The 19,848-nt window shown below is 43.6% G+C and overlaps 1 protein-coding gene across 1 annotated transcript in view; it reads right to left on the bottom strand.

The window, feature by feature from the left end:
* TGFBR2 (transforming growth factor beta receptor 2) overlaps positions 1,834–19,848 on the bottom strand; it is a 91,459-nt gene continuing 73,444 nt past the window's right edge. Inside the window, exons 6-7 of the mRNA XM_021071493.1 lie at positions 14,390–14,517; positions 1,834–4,428 (exon numbers count right to left, since the gene is read on the bottom strand). Coding sequence (XP_020927152.1) covers positions 4,249–4,428; positions 14,390–14,517 — 308 coding nt within the window. The 3' untranslated portion in view covers positions 1,834–4,248. The remainder of the gene's footprint in view (positions 4,429–14,389; positions 14,518–19,848) is intronic.

The raw sequence follows: 19,848 nt of genomic DNA, 5'->3' as shown, positions 1-19,848 counted from the left end.
TCTCATCTGTAAAATGGGCATAGTACCTACCTCATAGAGCTAGTGGAGGAGTCAGTCGAATGACACAGCGGGTCAGCAAACGGAAGTTCTCCCAGATCATTGGTCTCTCACAGGGCAGGTTCTTTCCTGTTGTCCAGGCCTGCAGTTTTTGTGTCCACTTCCTCTGCTTTGATAATGTGCTCTAGGATGTACCTCAAAATCTGCCTCCTTAGAGAGCAGCCCTGGCACACTAAACCAACCTAATATTGGCCCATATGGACTGAAGGCTTTCCAAGTTCAAGATGCAGCTCCAAAAGCTTTGCATGCATTGCCGATCACAGCAGTTTCTGATGTAGGATGAAGCCTGTAAAATTCCATTGCACGCAGAATTAAACAGGCATGGAGAGGTTAAGTAATTTGCCCAGGTCACACAGGTGGTAAATGGAGGAGCTGTTAATTGATAAAATTAGTAACCTCTAAAATTGCCGAGCTGCTAATTAAGACGAGGACTATAACTAATGTCCCCAGAATAGGACCACATCATCTAGCTAAGAGGTTCTCAACCGAGAGCGATTTGGTCTCCCAGGGAACATTTGGCAATGTGGCATTTGGTGGCATTCTTGGTTGTCACAGCTGCGGGGTACATGCACCATTGGTGGAAATGTAAATTGGTGTAGCCACTATGGAAAACAGTATGGAGGGGCCTCAAAAAATTAAACATAGAACTGCCATATTACCCAGCATTTCTACCTCTGGGTATTTAGCCAAAGAAAATGAAAATATTAACTTGAAAACATATCTGTGCCCCATGTTCACTGCATCATTATTTACAGTAGCCAAGAAAAGAGTACAACTCAAGTGTCCATTGATGGATGAATGGATAAAAAGAAGTGGCATATATATAAAAAAAATTAACAAGGGAATATTTTTCAACCATAAAAAAATCTTGCCATTTGTATTTCACATGGACAGAACTTGCAGACATTGTGTTTAGTGAAATAAGTCAGACAGAAGAAGGCAAATACCATGTGATATCACTTTTATGTGGAATTTGAAAAAAGAACAAGAAGAAAATAAGGAGTACAGAGAACAGACTGGTGGTCACCACAGGCAGGAAGTAGGGAGTGGATGAAATGGGTGAAGGGGAAGAGAATATAGAGACTTCCAATTTGTAAAATAAATAAGTCATGGTATGCAATGTACAGCATTGCAACTAGAGTTAATAATATTGTATTGCATATTTGAAAGTTGCTGAGAAGGTGAATCTTAAGATTTCTCATCACAAGAGCAAAAATTTGTAACTATCAATGGTGATGGATGTTAACTAGACTTAACTTTCGTGATGATTTCACAATATATACACATATTGAATCATTATATTATACACCTGAAACTAATGTAATGTTGTGTGTCACCTATACCTCAAAGAAAAAGCCCCAACTGGCATGCTCTGGCTGAGTGGAAGGAAGAGGGAGGACACCTGGCAGGAGGAAAATGATACCAGCCCGCTACTGTGAGAAGAGGCAGGAAGAGAAGGAGTGGGCAGCCACCTGTGCCACGCCCTGTGAGAAGCTGTGTGTAGATGCCAGAGGCTCCCAGGAGAGCAGGTGGACATGGTGGTTGGGTATGTAGAGGAACAGTGTGTGGGGACCTGGGATAAAGGGCAAGCCACCAGCAGCTTCTCCCACATCTCACAGTTTGCTTTTTAAAAACAGGGACCTGACACTCAGTTGAAGAAGACAATGTATGTGGAAAAGTTGGAGAGGATTTGTCCTGTGGCTTTTTTCTGCACAAATGCAAAATAACCAAATGAGGCTAATGGTCTTCTATGAATAGGAACAGGAGTCAGGAAGCTGACCTGAGTATTTTTGCTTTATTTATATAAAAGACAAACAATGCATAGAATGAAAATAAGTGCTTGAGACATTTGATATAAAAAGAGTATATAGGATTCACATTCCTATTTTAATACATGAGTATGAAGTGTTCATAAAAGAATAAAACTTTCCCTTTAAGTATAGTAGTGAAAAAGTCAGTATTTTTAGGAAGTACAGAATGTTATTCCTTGGTCTTTTTCTTGAATAAGGAAAAAAAAATAACATAAAGCAAGCCACAGTATCATTTGACACTAGATTCCAGTTTATGCTGATGATGACCCAGAAGTGCTAAGCTCTTCTGAATCTTGGAAGATCCCATTAACAAACTAGTATTCTGGAAATTCACCACTAGAGGTCAGTGAGCAATAGCTATTGGGATGGCATCAACAGCCCTAAAGTGCACAGCATTTCTGGGCACTTCCATGACATTGTGGTCAAGCTGTCTTAACTGTTCTCTCAGCCCACCTCTACCGAAGCAGCGTTCCAAAAAGTTCCACCTAATCCCAAGTTTCAGCATGTCTGCTAAAACCCCAATGAGATGAGACCTTCCAAAACCCAAGCAGAGCTGATCTGATCACTGCCAGTCACGCTTCAATATTCCTATTTGGCTGATAATAAGCTTTAAAACATTTCTTTAAAAGATACTGTTATTTGCAGCATTAACACTTGTTTGTGGATTAACAAGTTTCCTATGGAGTATTAAAGCTCAGTCTTTGTTCTTGTCCTTATGGACACAGAATTCCTAATTGCAAATGGGACTCCTGTGTCCCTCATTCAAATTCGGCAAAGCTTGGAAGGGCAGGTGTGCTGGAGAAACCAGTAACCATGACCAAAGCTTCTTGGAGTAAAGGGCTTGCCTCCCAAATGCAGACAGGAAGGCTGTTAATATACAAGCAAGAGAGAATTGGTTTAAAGGGAACTGCCCAAAGGAGGTCTCCACTGGTCCCCCAAAAGCCAACTTCAAATCTTAACCCCAGGAAGGGAACTGAAGTCCTTTTACATAGCCAGAGAATGACTGCACGAATGTCCACTTCTCACAGGGGACCTTGGTTAGGGGGCAGGTTTAATTCTCAGACTGGGGTGGGGGTGGGCAAACGTTCACAGGGGGAAGAGAGCAGCTTTCTAAGGGTGTCCACACCTTCATCTGTGAAGGATGTGGGCCAGAGAGAACTGGAAACCCCCTGCTATCTACTCTTACTTGGGGATCCAGATTTTGTTGTTGTTGTTGTTGCAAAATCTCCAAATATTTAAAAAGTGGCTTGGTTTTGTTAAATGCTATCTTGGCCAAGCAAAACACACATTCACAGTGCCTGAGGAAACACTCCCAACTGTGGCAGTGCTGTGCTGCTCAAATACCACTTGGCCAGAATGCATTTGAGCCCCCCAGAGCCCAGAAGGATGGAACATACTGGTGTTTGCATAGAAAACTGGAGACTGAAACCAAGGGAAGAACAACTAAAATAAAGAATCCAGAGGGCAGATCTGTTCCCTTTTAGGAAAGAGAACACTAACAGGGATAGGAAGAGTATTTTTTTTTTCTCTAAAGGAACAATTTCTCATTAGTAGATGTGGCAATTTCACAGTTGGGGGAAATGCGTCCTGATTTTCCTGCAGCTTTGAAGGTAGAAGATGGGGTTTACAAGGTTTAAGCAGTTAGATCGGGCAAAGTTATTGAGCTAATGAGGAAGGTGGTTCATAAACCAGAGGTGGGGGCAAAGCTCGAGTGAAAAGTCCAGGAGAGATGATGGCACACAGGGTCCCCAGGGTCAGGTCTCCAAACAGTGCAACTCCAATTAGCTCCGCGGCCAGAAAGGGACCCAGCGCAGGGGATTATTAATTTGCAAAAGCAAGTGCATCGTGGCCATAGCAGGCTCTGAGACATGAAGCCCCTCTCCAAAGACAAAGCCTCCCTCCCCAGTGCTCAAAGGACCAGCACACACATGATTGCCAAGTGCTGAGGCGGTCACAGAGCCCTTCCTTCTGCGTTCAGGGCTGAGCCTGCCCATCAAACCCATTTCCTGGGTATCTGTGACCTTTTTCCCCTCACCTCTTTCCAAAGTATGGCTGTATAGATAGATATAGATATATATAGATTATATATAAAACATAGCTATTCCATATTTATATACAGGCATTAATAAAGTGCAAATGTTATTGGCTATTGTAAAGATCAATCTCATTTCCTGAGGAAGTGCTAACACAGCTTATCCTATGACAATGTCAAAGGCTTAAGATGCTTCCTGTCACCCCTTCCCACCCACCCTGCTCACAGCAGGGGAACGACCCCTGGGGTTCCAGGAAGCATCCTTCAGGGGCAGCTTCCTGCTGCCTCTGTTCTTTGGCCACAGGGGCGGCCTCCATGGACTCAGCCCAGCCTGGCCGCCTGGCAGAGCTATTTGGTAGTGTTCAGGGAGCCATGTTCAGGAATCTTCTCTTCCGAGCTGCTCCTCCCCGAGAGTCTGTCCAGATGCTCCAGCTCGCTGAAGCGCTCTGCCACGCACTGCGCAGTGAGCCGGGCCTCGGGGTCATGGTCCCAGCACTCGGCCAGTGTCTCACACACTGTCTGGATGCCCTGCAGGGGAAGATGGTCCATAGGCACCTGAGAGTGAGTGGTGGTTCCAGGGGGCAAGGTAGCTTCCCCAACCCCCACCGGGTCCCCAGCACCGCCTGTCCCCACTGCAAGACACCAATGCTTGGGGCCATCTGATCATAAGACATGGGGAAACAGAGGCACACGTAAGGTCCCCAGTAGGCCTCTGGGGCACAGCAAGCATCCCCAGTCCTGAAAATTCTGTGAGGTGGCTTCTAATGTCATTTCATATCTTTCTATTTGGAGGGGAACATTTTTAGGATTTATTGTTGAAAGAAGTTTTAGGATAATATCAAAATTGAGTAGAAATTTATTAGAGTTTCCACATCTGCCCTTTCACCACTCAGACAACCTCCCCTGCCATCAACACCTTGCATCTGTCGGGTAGGTTTGCTAAAATGGGTGAACCAACACAAAAACATCACTACGTCAGCGAAAGGCCATGCTCATGGACAGGAAGTGGGTTTTGACAAATATATGTACCATTTCAGTACCCACAGAAGTTTACTGCCCTAAACATTTTCTTCCTTTTCTGCTGAGGCCCTGGCAACCCCTAATCTTTTTTTTTTAATTAAAGTTTTATTGGAATAGAGTTGACTTACAATGCTGTGTTAGTCTCGGGTGCACAGCAAAGTGAGTCAGTTGTACATATACACATATCCATTCTTTATAAGATTCTTTTCCCATATAGGTTATTGCAGAAGCTTGGGTTGATTTCTCTGGCTGTACAGGAGGTCTTCATTAGTTCTCTACTGCAAATGGTGTTACTTTGTTCTTTTATACAGCTGAACAATACTCCATGTATATATGTACCACACCTTCTTTATCCAATCACATTGTCAGTGGATATTTATGTGCCTTCCATGTCTTGGCTATTGCAAGTAGCACCGCAGTGAACACTGGGGTGCATGTATCTTTTCAAATTATGATTTTCTCCAGATAAATGCCCAGATGTGGGATTGCTGGATCATATGATACTCCCATATTTAGTTTTTTTAAGGAACCTTACTATTTTCCATAGTGGCTGTACCAATTTACATTCCTCCCAACAGTGTAGGAGCGTTCTCCTTTTTTTTTTTTTCCACACTCTCCAGCATTTATTGTTTGTAGATTTTTGATGATGGCCATTCTGACCAAAATGTGAGGTGATACCTCATTGTAGGTTTGATTTGCATTTCTCTATTAGTAATGCTGAGCATCTTTTTGTGTGGCTTTTGGTCATCCATATGTTTTCTTTGAAGAAATGTATATTTATATTTTCTGCCCATTTTTGATTGGATTGTTTTTTTGATATTGAGCTACATGAGGTGTTTGTATATTTTGAGATTAATCCCTTGTTGGTTGCTTCCTTTGCAAATATTTTCTCCATTCTCTGGGTTGTCTTTTTGTTTTGTTTATGTCTTCCTCTGCTGTGAAAAAGCTTTTAAGTTTAATTAGGTCCCATTTGTTTATTTTTGTTTTTATTTTTTTTATTTATTTTTTGTTTTTTATTTTTTTCCATTATTCATAGGTATCGATGTGACTCCACACACCACAGCAACTCCCCCCCCCCCCCCCCCCCCCCCCCGGCCATCCTCAATTGTTTATGTTTTTCACTTTTTCGTTTTATTTTCATTATTCTAGGAGATGGATCCAAAAAGAGATTACTGCAATTTATGTTCAAGAGTGTTCTGCCTTTGTTTTTCTCTAAGAGTTTTAGAGTATTTGGCCTTATGTTTAAGTCTTTAATCCATTTTGAGTGTTAGAGAATGTTTTAATTTCATTCTTTTATATGTAGCTATCTAGTTTTCCCAGCATCACTTATTGAAGAGACAATCTTTTCACCACTGTTCTTACCTCCTCTGTCATAGAATAGTTGACCAAGGGACATGGGTTTATTTCTGAGTTTTCTATCCTGTTTCACTGATCTGTATTTCTAGTTTTGTGTCATTACTATACTGTTTTGATGACTGTAGCTTTGTAGTATAATGTGAAGTCAGGGAGTCTGATTCCTCCAGCTCCATTTTTTTTTTTTTTTTCAAGAATGCTTTGGCTATTTGGGGTTTTTTGTTTTTCCATACAAATTTAAAAATATTTTGTTCTAGTTCTATAAAGAATGCCATTGGTAATTTGATAGGGGCTGAAGTGAATCTGCAGATTGCTTTAAGTAGTATAATTATCTTGACAATATTGATTCTTCCAATCCAAGAACAATTGTGTGTGTGTGTGTGTGTGTTTATTTTAGGGCCACATGTGCAGCATATGGAAGATCCCAGGCTATGGGTTGACTCGGAGCTGTAGCTGCTGGCCTACACCACAGCAACGCAGGACCCAATCTATGTCTGCAGCCTACACAAAAGCTCACTGCAGCACTGGATACTTAACCTACTGAGTGAGGCCAGGGATCAAATCCGTACACTCATGGTTACTAGTTGGGTACATTACAACTGAGCCACAATGGGAATTCCTTGTATATTTTTCCATTTGTCTGTATCATCCTTGTTTTGTTTTTTGTTTTTTTTTTTTTAACCAGCATCTTATAGTTTTCAGAGTATAGGTCTTTTGCCTCCTTAAATAGGTTTATTCCTAGGTAATTCATTTTTGATGTGACGGTAAATGGGATTGTTTCCTAATTCCTCTTTCTGAACTTTCATTGTTAGTGTATAGGAATGCAAGAGATTTCTGTCTATAAATTTTGTTCCTACATCTTTATTGAATTAATTGATGAGCTCTAATAGTTTTCTGGTAGCATATTTATGATTTTCTATTTATAATATCATGTCATCTGCAGGCAGTGACAGTTTTACTTCTTCTTTTCCAATTGGAACTCCTTTTCTTTTTTGTCTTTTTGTCTTTTTAGGGCTGCACCCACAGCATATGGAGGTTCCCAGGCTAGGGGTCTAATCGGAGCTGTAGCTGCTGGCCTACTTCATAGCCACAGCAACACTGGATTCTTAACCCACTGGGCGAGGCCAGGGATCGAACCTGCAACCTCATGGTTCCTAGTCAGATTTGTTTTCACTGTGCCACAGCAGGAACTCCTGGAACTCCTTTTATTTATTTTTCTTTGTCATGGCTAGGACTTCCAAAACCATGTTGAATACAAGTGTGAGGGTGGACATCCTTGTCTTATTCCTGATCTTACTGGAAATGCTCTTAAGATTTTCACATTGAGAATGATGTTAGCTATGGGTTTGTCACATTTGGCCTTTACTTTATTAAAGTAGGTTCCCTCTAGGTCCACTTTCTGGAAGGTTTTTTTATTAAATGGGTGTTGGATTTTGTCAAAAACTTTTTTTTTTTTGCATTTGCTGAAATGATGTTACTTGATTCTATTTCATTTATTTCTGCTCGTCTTTATGATTTCTTTTCTTCTCCTAACTTTGCATTTTTTTTGTTTTTCTCTAGTTGCTTAGGTAGATGGTTTAGATTGTTTATTTGAAAATTTTCTTATTTCCTGAGGTAAGACTATATTGCTATAAACTTCCCTCTTAGAACTGTCTTTGCTGTGTCTCATAGGTTTTATATCTTCGTATTTTTATTATCATTTTTCTCTAGGTATTTTTTTATTTCCTCTTTGATTTCTTCAGTGATTCATTGGTTGTTTAGTAACATATTGTTTAGCTTCCATTTTTTTTTTTTTTTTGTAGATTCTTTTTCTTGTGGTTGATTTCTAGTCTTATAGAGCTGTGGTTTAAAAAAAAAAAACTTGATTGCAATTTTCTCACATTGAACCAGGCCTAGATTTTTGTCCAAAGATGTGATCTATCCTGGAGAATGTTCCATGTGAACTTGAGAAGAATGTGTATTCTGTTGCTTTTTGATGGAATGTTCTATAAATATCAACTAAGTCCATCTAGTCTCATATGTCATTATAAAGCCTGTGTTTCCTTACTGCTTTTCTGTCTGGATGATATTCCATTGATCTAAGTGGAGTGATAATGTTCCCTGCTATTATTATGTTACTGTTGATTGCACTTCATATGGATATTAGCATTTGCCTTATATACTGAGATTCTCCTATGTTGGGAGCATATACACTTACAGTTCTTATATCTTTATCTTGGATTTATCCCTTGATCATCAGGTACTGTCCTTCTTTGTCTCTTATTATCACCTTTATTTTAAAGTCTATTTTTGTCGGATGTGAATATTGCTACTGCAGCTTTCTTTTGATTTTTTATTTGCATGAAATGCCTTTTTCCATCCCCTCACTTTCATTCTAGAAAATGTGTCCCTAGATTTGAAGTGGGTCTCTTGTAGATATCACAGAGACATATCTTGATTTTATATTAAATCAACCAACCTGTGTCTTTTTGTTGGAGTATTTAATCCATTTACATGTAATTATTGATATGTATGTATTTATTGCCATTTCTTAACTGTTTTGGATTTCTTTTTGTAGGGTTTTTTTCATATACAAGATTGTTTTAAGTTGCTGGTCTCTTAGTCTCAAAAGTATTTTTTATATTCTACATTTGTACTCTCCTCCTTCTCATGGTTGATGGTTTTGATACCATATTTGTGTGTGGGTGATTTCCTATTTTTACTGTATGTTTGCCTTTTCTGGTGACATTTTCCATTTTTGATTTTCTTATTTCTGGTTGTGGCCTTTTTTGTTGTTGTTGTTCCACCTAGACTAGTTCCTTTAGCATTTGGTGTAAAGCTGGTTAAGTGGTGCTGAATTCTCTTAGCTTTTGATTGTCTTTTTTATAAGGCTTTTGATTTCCCTATCAAATCTGAAAGAGGGCCATGCTGGATAAAGCATTTTTGGTTGTAGGCTTTTCCCTTTTATCACTTTAAATATATTAGGCCACATCCTTCTGGCTTACAGAGTTTCTGCTGAAAAATAAGCTAATAACCTTATGGTTTTTCCTTTATATAAATACTTATTTCTTATTTTTCCCTTGTTGCTTTTAAGATCTTCCCCTTTGTCTTTAATTATGGTCAGTTTATTATGTGTCTTGGCGTGTTCCTCCATGGGTTTATCCACTGTTGGAGTCTCTGTGCTTCCTGGACTTGAGGGATTATTTCCTTTGCCATATTAGGGAGGTTTTGGGCTAGTGCTTCTTCATATATTTTCCATGCCCTTTCTCTCTTCTTCTACAACTCCTGTATTGCAAATGTTGGTATATTTAGTGCTGTCCCAAGGGTCTCTTAGACTGTTCTCATTTCTTTCTTTTTTCTTTATTGTGTTACACAGCAGTGATTTCCAATACTCTGTCTTCCAGCTCACTTATTCATTCTTCTGTCTCAGTTATCTGCTATTGATTACTTCCAATGTATTTTTCATTCATTATTGTTCTTTTTTTTTTTTTTATTCTATTTCTTTGCTAGACATTTCTTGTATCTCTTGGTCCTTGCCTCCATTCTTTTTCTGAGATCTTGGATCATCCTTAATATCATTACTCTGAATTCTTTTTCAATTAGATTGTCTGTCTTCATTTAGTTGTTTTTATTGGTTTTTTATCTTGTTCTTTAGTCTGCAACATATTTCTCTCCTGTCTTATTTTGCTAACGTTCTTTGATTGTGGTTCCTTTTTGCTGGCTGTAGAATCGTAGTTCCTATTGCTTCTGGTGTCTGTAGCCTGGTGGGTGAGGTTGGCTTAGGGGCTTTTGCAGGGTTCTTGGTGGGAAGGACAGGTGCCTGCCCACTGGTGGCAAGCTGGGTCTTGTCCCGCTAGAGGGCAGGGCTACATCAAGAGGTTCGTTTAGAGGTGGGTGTGAACTCAGTATGACTTCAAAGTAGCCTGTCTGCTGATAGCTAGGACTCTATTCCTAGCCTTTTGATTGTTGGACCGGAGGCATTCTAGCACTGGAGCCTGCAGGCTGTTGAGTGGGGCCAAGTCTTGATGCTAAAAGAAAGCTCACATCAACCAAGTCCCTTGGGTCTCCACACCTGTGTTCTTGCCCCCCAGTGCATCACAGCTGATTCTCCCTCCCCAGGAGACTCTTTAAGACCCACAAGTAGGTCTAGCCTAGGCAATTTGTGCTGGGTCTCAGTGCACATGGAACCTTGTGTGCATCCTACAAGAATGGAGTCTATTTTCTCCAATCCTGTGGAGCTCCTGCCCCACTGGCTTTCAAACCCAAATGCGCTGGGGGTTCCTCTTCCTGATGCCAGACATTTTGACTGTCTTAGAGGGCTATATTCATGTGCCCATGTCCCTGTGTAGCCAGCACAGGTTTAATAATTTTTGGTGTGAGGGCTATTTTTTAGTATGGGTGCTTGTCACCTTTTTCCTCAGTGTATGCTGGCCATTATCCTCTTGATAGGAGGTGCTCTTGATGTTGTAGTGACCAAACCCTGTATTGGATATTGAACGGGGCCTCCTCTTTGCTCCGTGGCTGTCATTGCCATGTCAGGGGTAGAGTCTGCTTCCTTATTGTTGGAGTAGAAGCTCTCAGATATGTTTCTGAGCTGTGCTTCTGATCTGTCATGTCAAGGAGACAGAACTGGAGCACTTCCACTGGGAGAAGAGCCACTGTGTATTCTTCTGCTGGAGTTGTTCACCTATGAGTGTGTTCTGTTGTGTCACCTTTCACTCGTGTAGGCCCACAAAGTACATTGTTGTTGGCGCAGCTCTTAGGCCCATGAGTATGTCAGTAATTGGCCTTGCTGTCTCTTTTACCCAGCTGCCACTGCAGATTCATTGAAGTCAGGTCCCAGTACTGCAATAGTTTTGCACCTGGACCCTCTGTGGGAGTTACAGAGGTAGCTTGGACCCTTCCCTGGCCCAACCCCCATGTGTATGCACCCACAAAGCCCACAGCTGCTAAAGCCAGATGTATCCCAGCTTCAGGAGCATTCATTGTCTGTTCAGATAATCCACAGGTGTTGAATTTACCAAGCCAGTAACAGAAGTGTAATCCTCAATTCATGCAGCTTACTAAATTGCCTGGCCTCTGGGGCTCAGCTGTGATTTCAGCCTCACCTCTGAGCATGCACAACCCACTGGCATCTGCTGCTGAGGCAGCCAGAGCTCACAAGCCTTCCCAAGCAGGAGGGGTCTGGGCAGTGGCCGATGGTCACATTGGCCTGCCTAGGTGAGGGCCTCTCCTAAAAGCCCAAGGAGGCAGGGGCAGGCACATGGGGAAAGGGCTGCAATTGCAGTCCCACCCCTTGCATGCCACTCAACAATGGTCCTTGCTTCCATGGTGGCCCTAACATCCTCTACAAACACTCCTGGCTGCAGTGCTCCATACTCCCACCCCCTCAGGCCGTCTCTATGCAGCTAACAGTGATCCTCTCTCTGAGTCTCTTCTCTAAACCCCACATTCCAGCACCCAGTCCCTGCTCATATCAATGGGCACATGTCTCAGGCCGGCATGCAGGGCAGTGGCACAGACCCTCTGTATAGCTCTCACGCTGTCCTGCCGACCACAGATTGGCTTCTGTGCTCTCCCCCAAGCCTCCTCGAAGCTCCCTTTCTGTCCCAGCTGGTCTTCCCATGGTGGGGACCTCCCAGGGTATGAGAGCCTCCTCTCTGCTTCAGCTCTTTCCAGTGCTGCAGGTCCCATCTCTTCCTCCTTTTTTTCTTTCATCCTACCCAGTAATATAGAGGTCCCTCTTGTCCTTCTGGTGTCTGAAGTCTTCTGCCAGCATTCAGTAGGCATTCTGTGAGGGCTGTTCTACATGCAGAGGTGTTCCTGATGCATTTGTGGGAAGAGGTGAGCTTCAAGTTCTTCTAATCTGCCATCTTGATTCCAACCCCAACCACTGACCCTTTTACTGTCTTTGTGGTTTGGCCTTTTCCAGAGTCTCAGAGTCGGAATCATATATACATTCCTACTTGAACAGGGCTAACTATCCTAGTCTGAGTGAAGTCCAGGCATTGACTGGTTGCATTTTGTAAAGTCTACACATTGCGAGGTGATTTGGTCTCAGCTTCCAGCCCTCTGCTAGTCCCTCCTCTCCAGTATCAGCCTGGACCACGGAGAACAGCTGTCTTTGTAGGACCTGCTGGACTACAGTCTGTTTCAGTGGGTTCAAGCTAACTCCATAAAGGTCCCATTCCAAAGGCCTATCCAGAAAATGCTACCACAATGGTGACAAGGGACTTCTCTCACAGCCCTCATTTTCAGTTTGCATTGCAAATATTTCTGTTACTTTAAGTCATTCTTGGACATAAAGCAGGCGCAATTAAATAGATAGCCTGATGGAAACAGAGGTTGCTCCTGCCTATCAGAGGTCCAACTCTGTCACTGGTGCCTCCCACCCAGGTATCCCAGGTGGGACAGGTAAATCCCAACCCTGACCTGAGAATGGCACTTCCCTGTTTGCAGCCTAAACCAACAACCTTCCCAACACACCTCAGAACCTGTCCCTCCCCTTCCTGCCCTGTGAGTTCATGATGTTGAATTAATTGTATAATTCACCTAATTGACAGTATTGATGGATGGCCCTGTTAAGAGTGGAGTGTTACTGTTGGTACACAAGTAACATTTATTTTATTCTGACACTGTAATTACAGGCAGTAAATTAAATTAAATATTAAGCATTAACTTGAAATCAATAGGGCAACAAATCTCATTAAGAGAAAAAATGTATTATGCAAATGCTTTCCAGAATTTTATCATTATGAATAATGGCTTCATTACAAGAACTGTACAGCAGAGGAGGCCACAGTTTAAAAGAAACAACAGGAGGTCCTTCTGATTTTGGAGTTAACCTGAAACAGTCCTGCATTTTCAGAGTCAAAGAGGCTTTCCTGACATCCCTGGAGAAGCCTTGGGCCACCACCACCTGGCCCACAGAGCCTGGTCTGTGCTCTCCCCCGACTTTTATCCGGCTCTGTCCACTGAAGTGGCTCTCAGCCAGGCTTCCTGCTCCATCTTTCTTTTCCACTGCACTGGCTTTTGTTTCTTGACTGAATTTGCCTGGCCTTAGGAAAACCATGACTAGGCCCAGCCTTTCCTAGATAAGGGAATTCATCCAAAGACAGCCATAAAAGGTTTACCTCAAGAGAAAGGGCAGTTTTGTCACTGAGATAGGGGCATGAGGTCCCCCTCCATCATTCATGGCTCTTTCCTACGGTGCCAGACAGTGCCCCACTCTTACAACCTATACTTCTTTTTCTCTGACCATTGCCCTCATAAAAATGTCCCAAATCAAGGAATTTGGGTAGGTGTCCCTGTAAGTCAGAACTACTGTCCTGATATAGATGGAGAGGCTTACTTACCATATCCTTTTTTTTTTTTTTTTTTTTTCTTTTTAGGGCTGTACCTTCAGCATATGGAAGTTCCTAGGCTAGAGGGAGAATTGTAGCTGCAGCTGCAGCCTACGCCACAGTCACAGCAATGCCAGATCTTTATCCCACTGAGTGAGGCCAGGGATGGAACCTGTGTCCTCATGGATACTAGTTGGTTTCATTACCACTATGCCACAATTGGAGCTCCCCTAGCAATTCTTGAAAAGAGACCAAAAGAAGCCATTGGGAGGTTCTGGACAGATTTCCTCTGTGTTCCCTTGCCCTTTCCTCTCTTCTGCTTTCCCTTATTCGGGCCTCCTCTCTCCCAATACGTGTGCATGCAGCCTGGGTGCCCGGCAGCCCCTCACGCTCTAGCTGGCTGACAAATGCCCCCTCCTTTTCGCTTGGCTAAATATTTCCTTCCAGAGCTGAAGATTCCCAGAAGAAAATGTCTGGAACACAGAAGGGCACAAAATGTAACCTCCCTGTGGAAAGGATGAGGGGCAGAAGCTGAAAACAAAATGCTTTACCTCAGAGCCAAGAGGGTGTGGGCAGTGTGACAAGGGCCCTCCATCACCATTACGACTGAGCCCTCTCTGAAGGATGACTGGAACATTTAAGCACAAAGTCATCGCACTGTTTATAAACAGAACCTTACAGAGTCACAAGAGAAGGGGCCCCGCCCTCCTGGATGCCCAGGAGGGGAACTCTCTCCTACCTAAGAATTTCCTTGGGATGAACTTCACTTTCCTCTCGTAACAGTCACTCCTTACCTGGTGGTTGAGCCAGGAGCTAGGAATTTCTGGCCGTCCTCGGTCTCTCAACACGTTGTCCTTCATGCTTTCAACACAGGGATGCTCCCGCACCTTGGAACCAAAGGGTGGCTCATAGTCCTTCACCTCTGCGGGAGAGAGGAGGGAGACAGAGGGCCCTTGAGAAGGGTGTGCAACTCCAGGAACAGGGTATGCGGACATGTCTGCTGGGCTGCGTGGGGCACTAAGTGGCAGGATACGTGTGTGATTACGTGGGGAGTGATTTTTAATTATGGAGGATTGAAATAGAGGGGTGGGTATGGAAGGAGCTTGAGAAGTATCCAACACTGACTGCCGAGTGCCCACTCTATGCCAGGCCCTGTGCTGACAGCTGGGTACAGAATGGAGAACAAGACCAACCAGGTCACTGGCTCAGATCCTAGTGCAGGCATTTCATGGGACGATCCTGGCTCAAGGGGGCAAAACTGGTTTCCTGGGAGGTGGACAAATCTTACATGTAATAGCAGTGTGTGGCCCTACAAAGACCTAAAGAGATTTTCCATGTGGAACTAATTTCATGGTGAAATTAGCCATAAAAAGGAATGCTCTGATACATGCTACAACACAGATTATGCTGCTTGAAATAAGAAAGACATAAAAGGACTATGTCTTTTCCTGGAGTGCTTTGGTGGTGGCTCTCTTAGTGGGAGGTAGGGTTGGACTTGGAGGGGCGGCTCCAGGGTCTGGTGCCACCTAAGGCTTTGGTGGTCAGTGCCTAGATGGGGACTGGACCTGGAGCTGGAGCCCTGAGAAAGCTGGGCTCCACCTGTAGCAGTGGCAGCCTCTGCCACAACAGGGGGGCAGTACTGGAGCAGGAAGGCCGAAGCAGCAGCCCAGCGCAGGCTACGGGTGTGTCAGGATGACCTTGGCAGCCTGGCCAGAGCACTGGGCGTTTTCTCTCTGCTGCCTCAGCTCTGGGATGGGCAGCAGGCATGTCTGTGCATGCTTCCTTCAAGAGTGGAGTCTCAGTTTCTTACAGCCCTCTGGTAAGCCCCACCTGGCCCAGGGGCTCATCTTCCCAGTGCCAGACCCCAGGGCTGGGGTGCTTGATATGTGGCTCAAACCCTGAGCTTGTAACATTCCCTCCTCTTCCAGTCACGTAGTAGGGGTGTGGGTCCGGATGAGATCACTTCTTACCTCCTCCTGGCTGTTTATTACCCTGGTTGCAGAAGAGATATTCTGCTCCTCTTCAGGTCATTCTCAGAGACAGCTGCTCTGTATGTAGGTAGCTTTGGTGCATTTGTGGAGGGAGGTAAGCTCAGGGTCTTCCTACTCCACCACCTTGATACCCCCTTGGGTCCTAAGGTCAGTTTCCTTATAGAAGCTTCCTTGAATAATCCCTGAGCCATTCTTTATTAGACGTCCTGGGCAGAGCTCTAGTTTGGGGTGTATCTTTTTTTTTTTTTTTTTAATTTTGCTTTTTAGGGCCGCACATGCGGCATATGGAGGATCCCAGGCTCGGGGTCCAATCAGAGCTACAGCTGCCGGCCTACACCACAGCCACAGCAACACAGGATCAGAGCCGTGTCTGCAACTTACACCACAGCTCACAGCAATGCCAGATCCTTAACCCACTGAGCAAGGCCAGGGATCAAACCCGCAACCTCACGGTTCCTGGATGGATTCGTTTCTGCTGCGCCATGACAGGAACTCTGGGGTGTATCATTTTTAAATACTTGCTTATCTGTCTCACCCCACTAGCCTGTGAGCTTTCGCAGGCAGGTTCAGAGCTCCTTTCTCATTCCTGTTTTCCTAGCACCCAAGGCAAGGCCATCCCACCCCACAGGCTCTCAATAAATGCCTGGCTGAGTAAATGAATGAATTCATCTTAGATCTTCTCCAAAGTGGCAAATGCATAAATTCTGGGTATTAGAATAGCTATTAATTTAAGTGGGTGGGACAATACACATGCCAGTGCATCACAGGACAATTTAGAAAATAAAAACACTCCAGTACTGAAACATGTCTGAGCTGAAAGGAAAGAGTGGGCTGGCTTCAACATTTTTCTCCAAAACAAGCTGGACCTTTGGCCTTTAGCTTCAAAATAACCCTGTTTAATGAGTGAAACTTTCAATAAGTTGCCCTTCCAGGCTGAGAATTGAAGCATTTAAGGCAAAATGACATTTTGAAAAGAGATGGCTTGTTCTTGTTTATTTGATCTTCCCCCATTCCCAGAACCCTACTTGCATATTTATCTTCTTCAGCCTCACCCAACTAGAAGAGCTGGCAGGATATTTTCTTTCTGTCATAGCTGAGATGAAGTGCGCCCCACCCCCACTTTGAGACAAGCACAAGCCACCATCCTTCTGTGTGCTGCTTTTGTCTTCAAGTGCCTATGGCGCTTAATCTATACTGCTCTTGGGGTGAGATCTGAACTCATTTGCATAATAGTTACCTCTTGCTTCTTTCTTCTATTCCTTTATCTTTTCCTGGACTATAAAGGCCTAACGCCCAAGGCAGAGGCTGCGTTTTGTGTCTTTCAATTCCCTGAGGAAATTGTGCCTTATATATATAGCAGGCTTTCAGTAAATATGGGCTGGGTTGCATTCAAGCAAGAGCAGAGAACTGAGAATTAGAGCTGGTTCCCAGTAAGGGTTTAGGCTGATCTAATTCATCACTTCTATAAAATGAATATATGGGATCAAAAAATATGATAAAATGAACTTATTTGCAAAGCAGAAATAGACTTACAGACATAGAGAACAATCTTAGGGTTACCAAAGGGGAAAGGCGGGGGAGGGGTAAATTAGGAGTTTGGGATTAACATACACACACAACTAAATATAAAATAGATAAACAACAAGGACCTACAGTATAGCCCAGGGAACTCTACTCAATATCTTGTAATAACCTACAATGGAAAAGAATCTAAAAAAGATATATCTCTCTGTACATGTACAACTGAATCACTTTGCTGTTCACCTGAAACTAACACAACACTGTAAAGCAACTACAATAAAACATTTTTAAGTTTCTTTACAATAAATAAATAAAATGGGCTGAAATGAATGACCTCCATGTTCCCCTCCAGAGTTATTCTGTAATTCAATCTAAGCAAATAACGATGCTGTCTTAGTACTAAGCTCTGAGATATGTGTTTGTATAATACAATGTAATAGAATGGAATGACATGATTTGCATATGACATAAACTGCTCCTTAGACAATGCATCAGCACACTGACTCTCCAACTGTTTTGGCTGCCCTGGCAGGTGTGGTTGGTAGCCTGCCTAGACCCCCTTTACCAAGCCAAGAGTGCCAGCCCTCAGCTGCCGCAGTTGTTGTCACATAAGGACTCACTTTCTCCCTTCTACGGAGAACTGCCCTTGGCTGATGGGAGCTTCCTGGCTTGGAGATTTCCAGAACATGACAGCCTCATCCCCAGGGGCAGCCTATAGCCAATGACAAATTAATTGGGGAGCTTTAACAGTCTAACTGTCTTGCTTCTACAGGGGATGACTGGTGCAGTTCATGCTCCAGAGCTCCCCACAGGATCAGGCTGAGGCCAGGGCTCTCCTGAAACCACGGATTTGCGAGCTTCTTCCTGGGACCTTAACTTCCATAGGTCATTGCACAAAAATCATGGTCAAGCTCTAATTCTAGGAAAGCTGGCCTGTAACAGCTTCCAAGGAAGAGCTTTCTCTTTTTCTGCTGTGTTTATCTAAATGCAACATCCAATGCACAAAGCCACCCTGAGGAAACTTTGACATGGCCTCTTCTGGAGAAACTGGAAGTATTTGACCATCGACAATTCCTACAGGGAGCTCCCACTGTGGCACAGTGGAAATGAATCTGACTAGGAACCGGGAGGTTGTGGGTTCGATCCCTAGCCTCACTCAGTGGGTTAAGGATCTGGTGTTGCCATGAGCTGTGGTGTAGGTCGCAGACGTGGCTCGGATCCTGTGTTGCTGTGGCTGTGGCGTAGGCCAGCAGCTGTAGCTCTAATTGGACCCCTAGCCTGGGAACCTCCATATGCCAAGGGTGTGGCCCTAGAAAGGAAAAAAAAAGAAGACGAAGAAGAAGCAATTTCTACAGCATAGCCCATACGGTGCTCCGAAGCTGGGGGCAGGTGACCACAGTGAGGGCTACAAAGTGCCAGGATCAGAATTCTTCCCAACTGTTGATCTCATGGATGAGATTTTTTTTTTTTTTAAACAAAGAAAAGGTCTCCAGAGGAGAGATGATAACCCAGAGCCATTTTATTTCAAGTCCTAATCTTCAAAGTCATATAAACCATAGTGTTTAAATTTTTAAGTTCTGTGTGGACCAAAACAGGTTTCCAGGGGGCACGGAGGAGATGGGAAGGATGACGCTGGGCAGCTGGTCTCGGAATGTTTTCTGCTTAAAGAAAAAGGAACCAGTGCTCCTGTGAAAAAGCAAAGGCAGCAATCCTTTCCCAGAAGGAAGAGGATTTTAACTGGATTGCATCTTACTTTCCCTAAAACCAGGAAGCAGTGGGACTCCCCAGTATCCCCAAGGGCTGTGAGGCCTACTTCCCTCCCTGAGCTGTGGAGACTTCGGAGGACAGAAGGGGCGGCGACGGGGGCAGGAGGCCTCTGCCACCCAGATGGGCTCTGATGGCCCTTCTTGGGATGGAACCCCATGCACTGAAGCCCAGACTCTGCTGGGAAAACAAGCAGAGCTGGTGACTGGCAAAAAGTTGGTGCCCTGGACCTCTGCAGCTCCAACTTTCTCCCCCTGCTTTCAGGCATCTAGAAGCCGAGATGCTTAATCCACTTTGGCAAAATTGCTAGGTCCAAACTTAGTAGCTTCCATGTTGGTGCTTAAAATACTTCTGTTTTAGAAAATGTACACAGCTAAAACTATGAAATCACTAAATAAGTGGACATACAGAAAAGAAACTCTCTTTTCCCCTCCTAACCCCTAGTTTCTTTTTTTCTTTTAGGCCATGCCCACGGCATGTGGAAGTTCCCAGGCCAAGGACTGAATCTCTGCCATGGCAGCAACCTGAACTGCTGCAGTGACAACCTGGGATCCTTAACTAACTGTGCCACAAGGGAACTCCTTTACCCCTAGTTTCTTTCACAAAAGTGGTTTAGGTTGAAAGATGAGATTAAAGGTGATTTAAATTTGCCTCTTATTGTTTAAAAAGGAGTCCTTCTCAATTTTTTTTTTTTAAAAGACTGTTTTGCCTCAACTTCACTGGGGACTGAGGGTTTGGTAAAATATTATAGAAATGAATTACAAGAAAAATGAATCACACTTGGGTGTTAATTGCAATTAAAGTTACTAACCCCCTACTACTCTCAGTTCCTGTGCTCATCACATTGCAAATCTGAAACAAACAGTTTGAGGACTAGCACCTTCCACAAGTGACACCTGGAGCAGCCCTGCTCTACATGTTTTGTAAGGATTATGAGTTGTATCTCAGAAGAAATGAATGCAAGTTGTTAAACTTAT

This window comes from Sus scrofa, chromosome 13 (assembly GCF_000003025.6).
Source record: "Sus scrofa isolate TJ Tabasco breed Duroc chromosome 13, Sscrofa11.1, whole genome shotgun sequence".
In the NCBI taxonomy this organism is placed as follows: Eukaryota; Metazoa; Chordata; class Mammalia; order Artiodactyla; family Suidae; genus Sus; species Sus scrofa.
The sequence above is the reverse complement of the archived record's forward strand: the minus strand, read 5'-3'. Positions and strand labels throughout refer to the sequence as shown.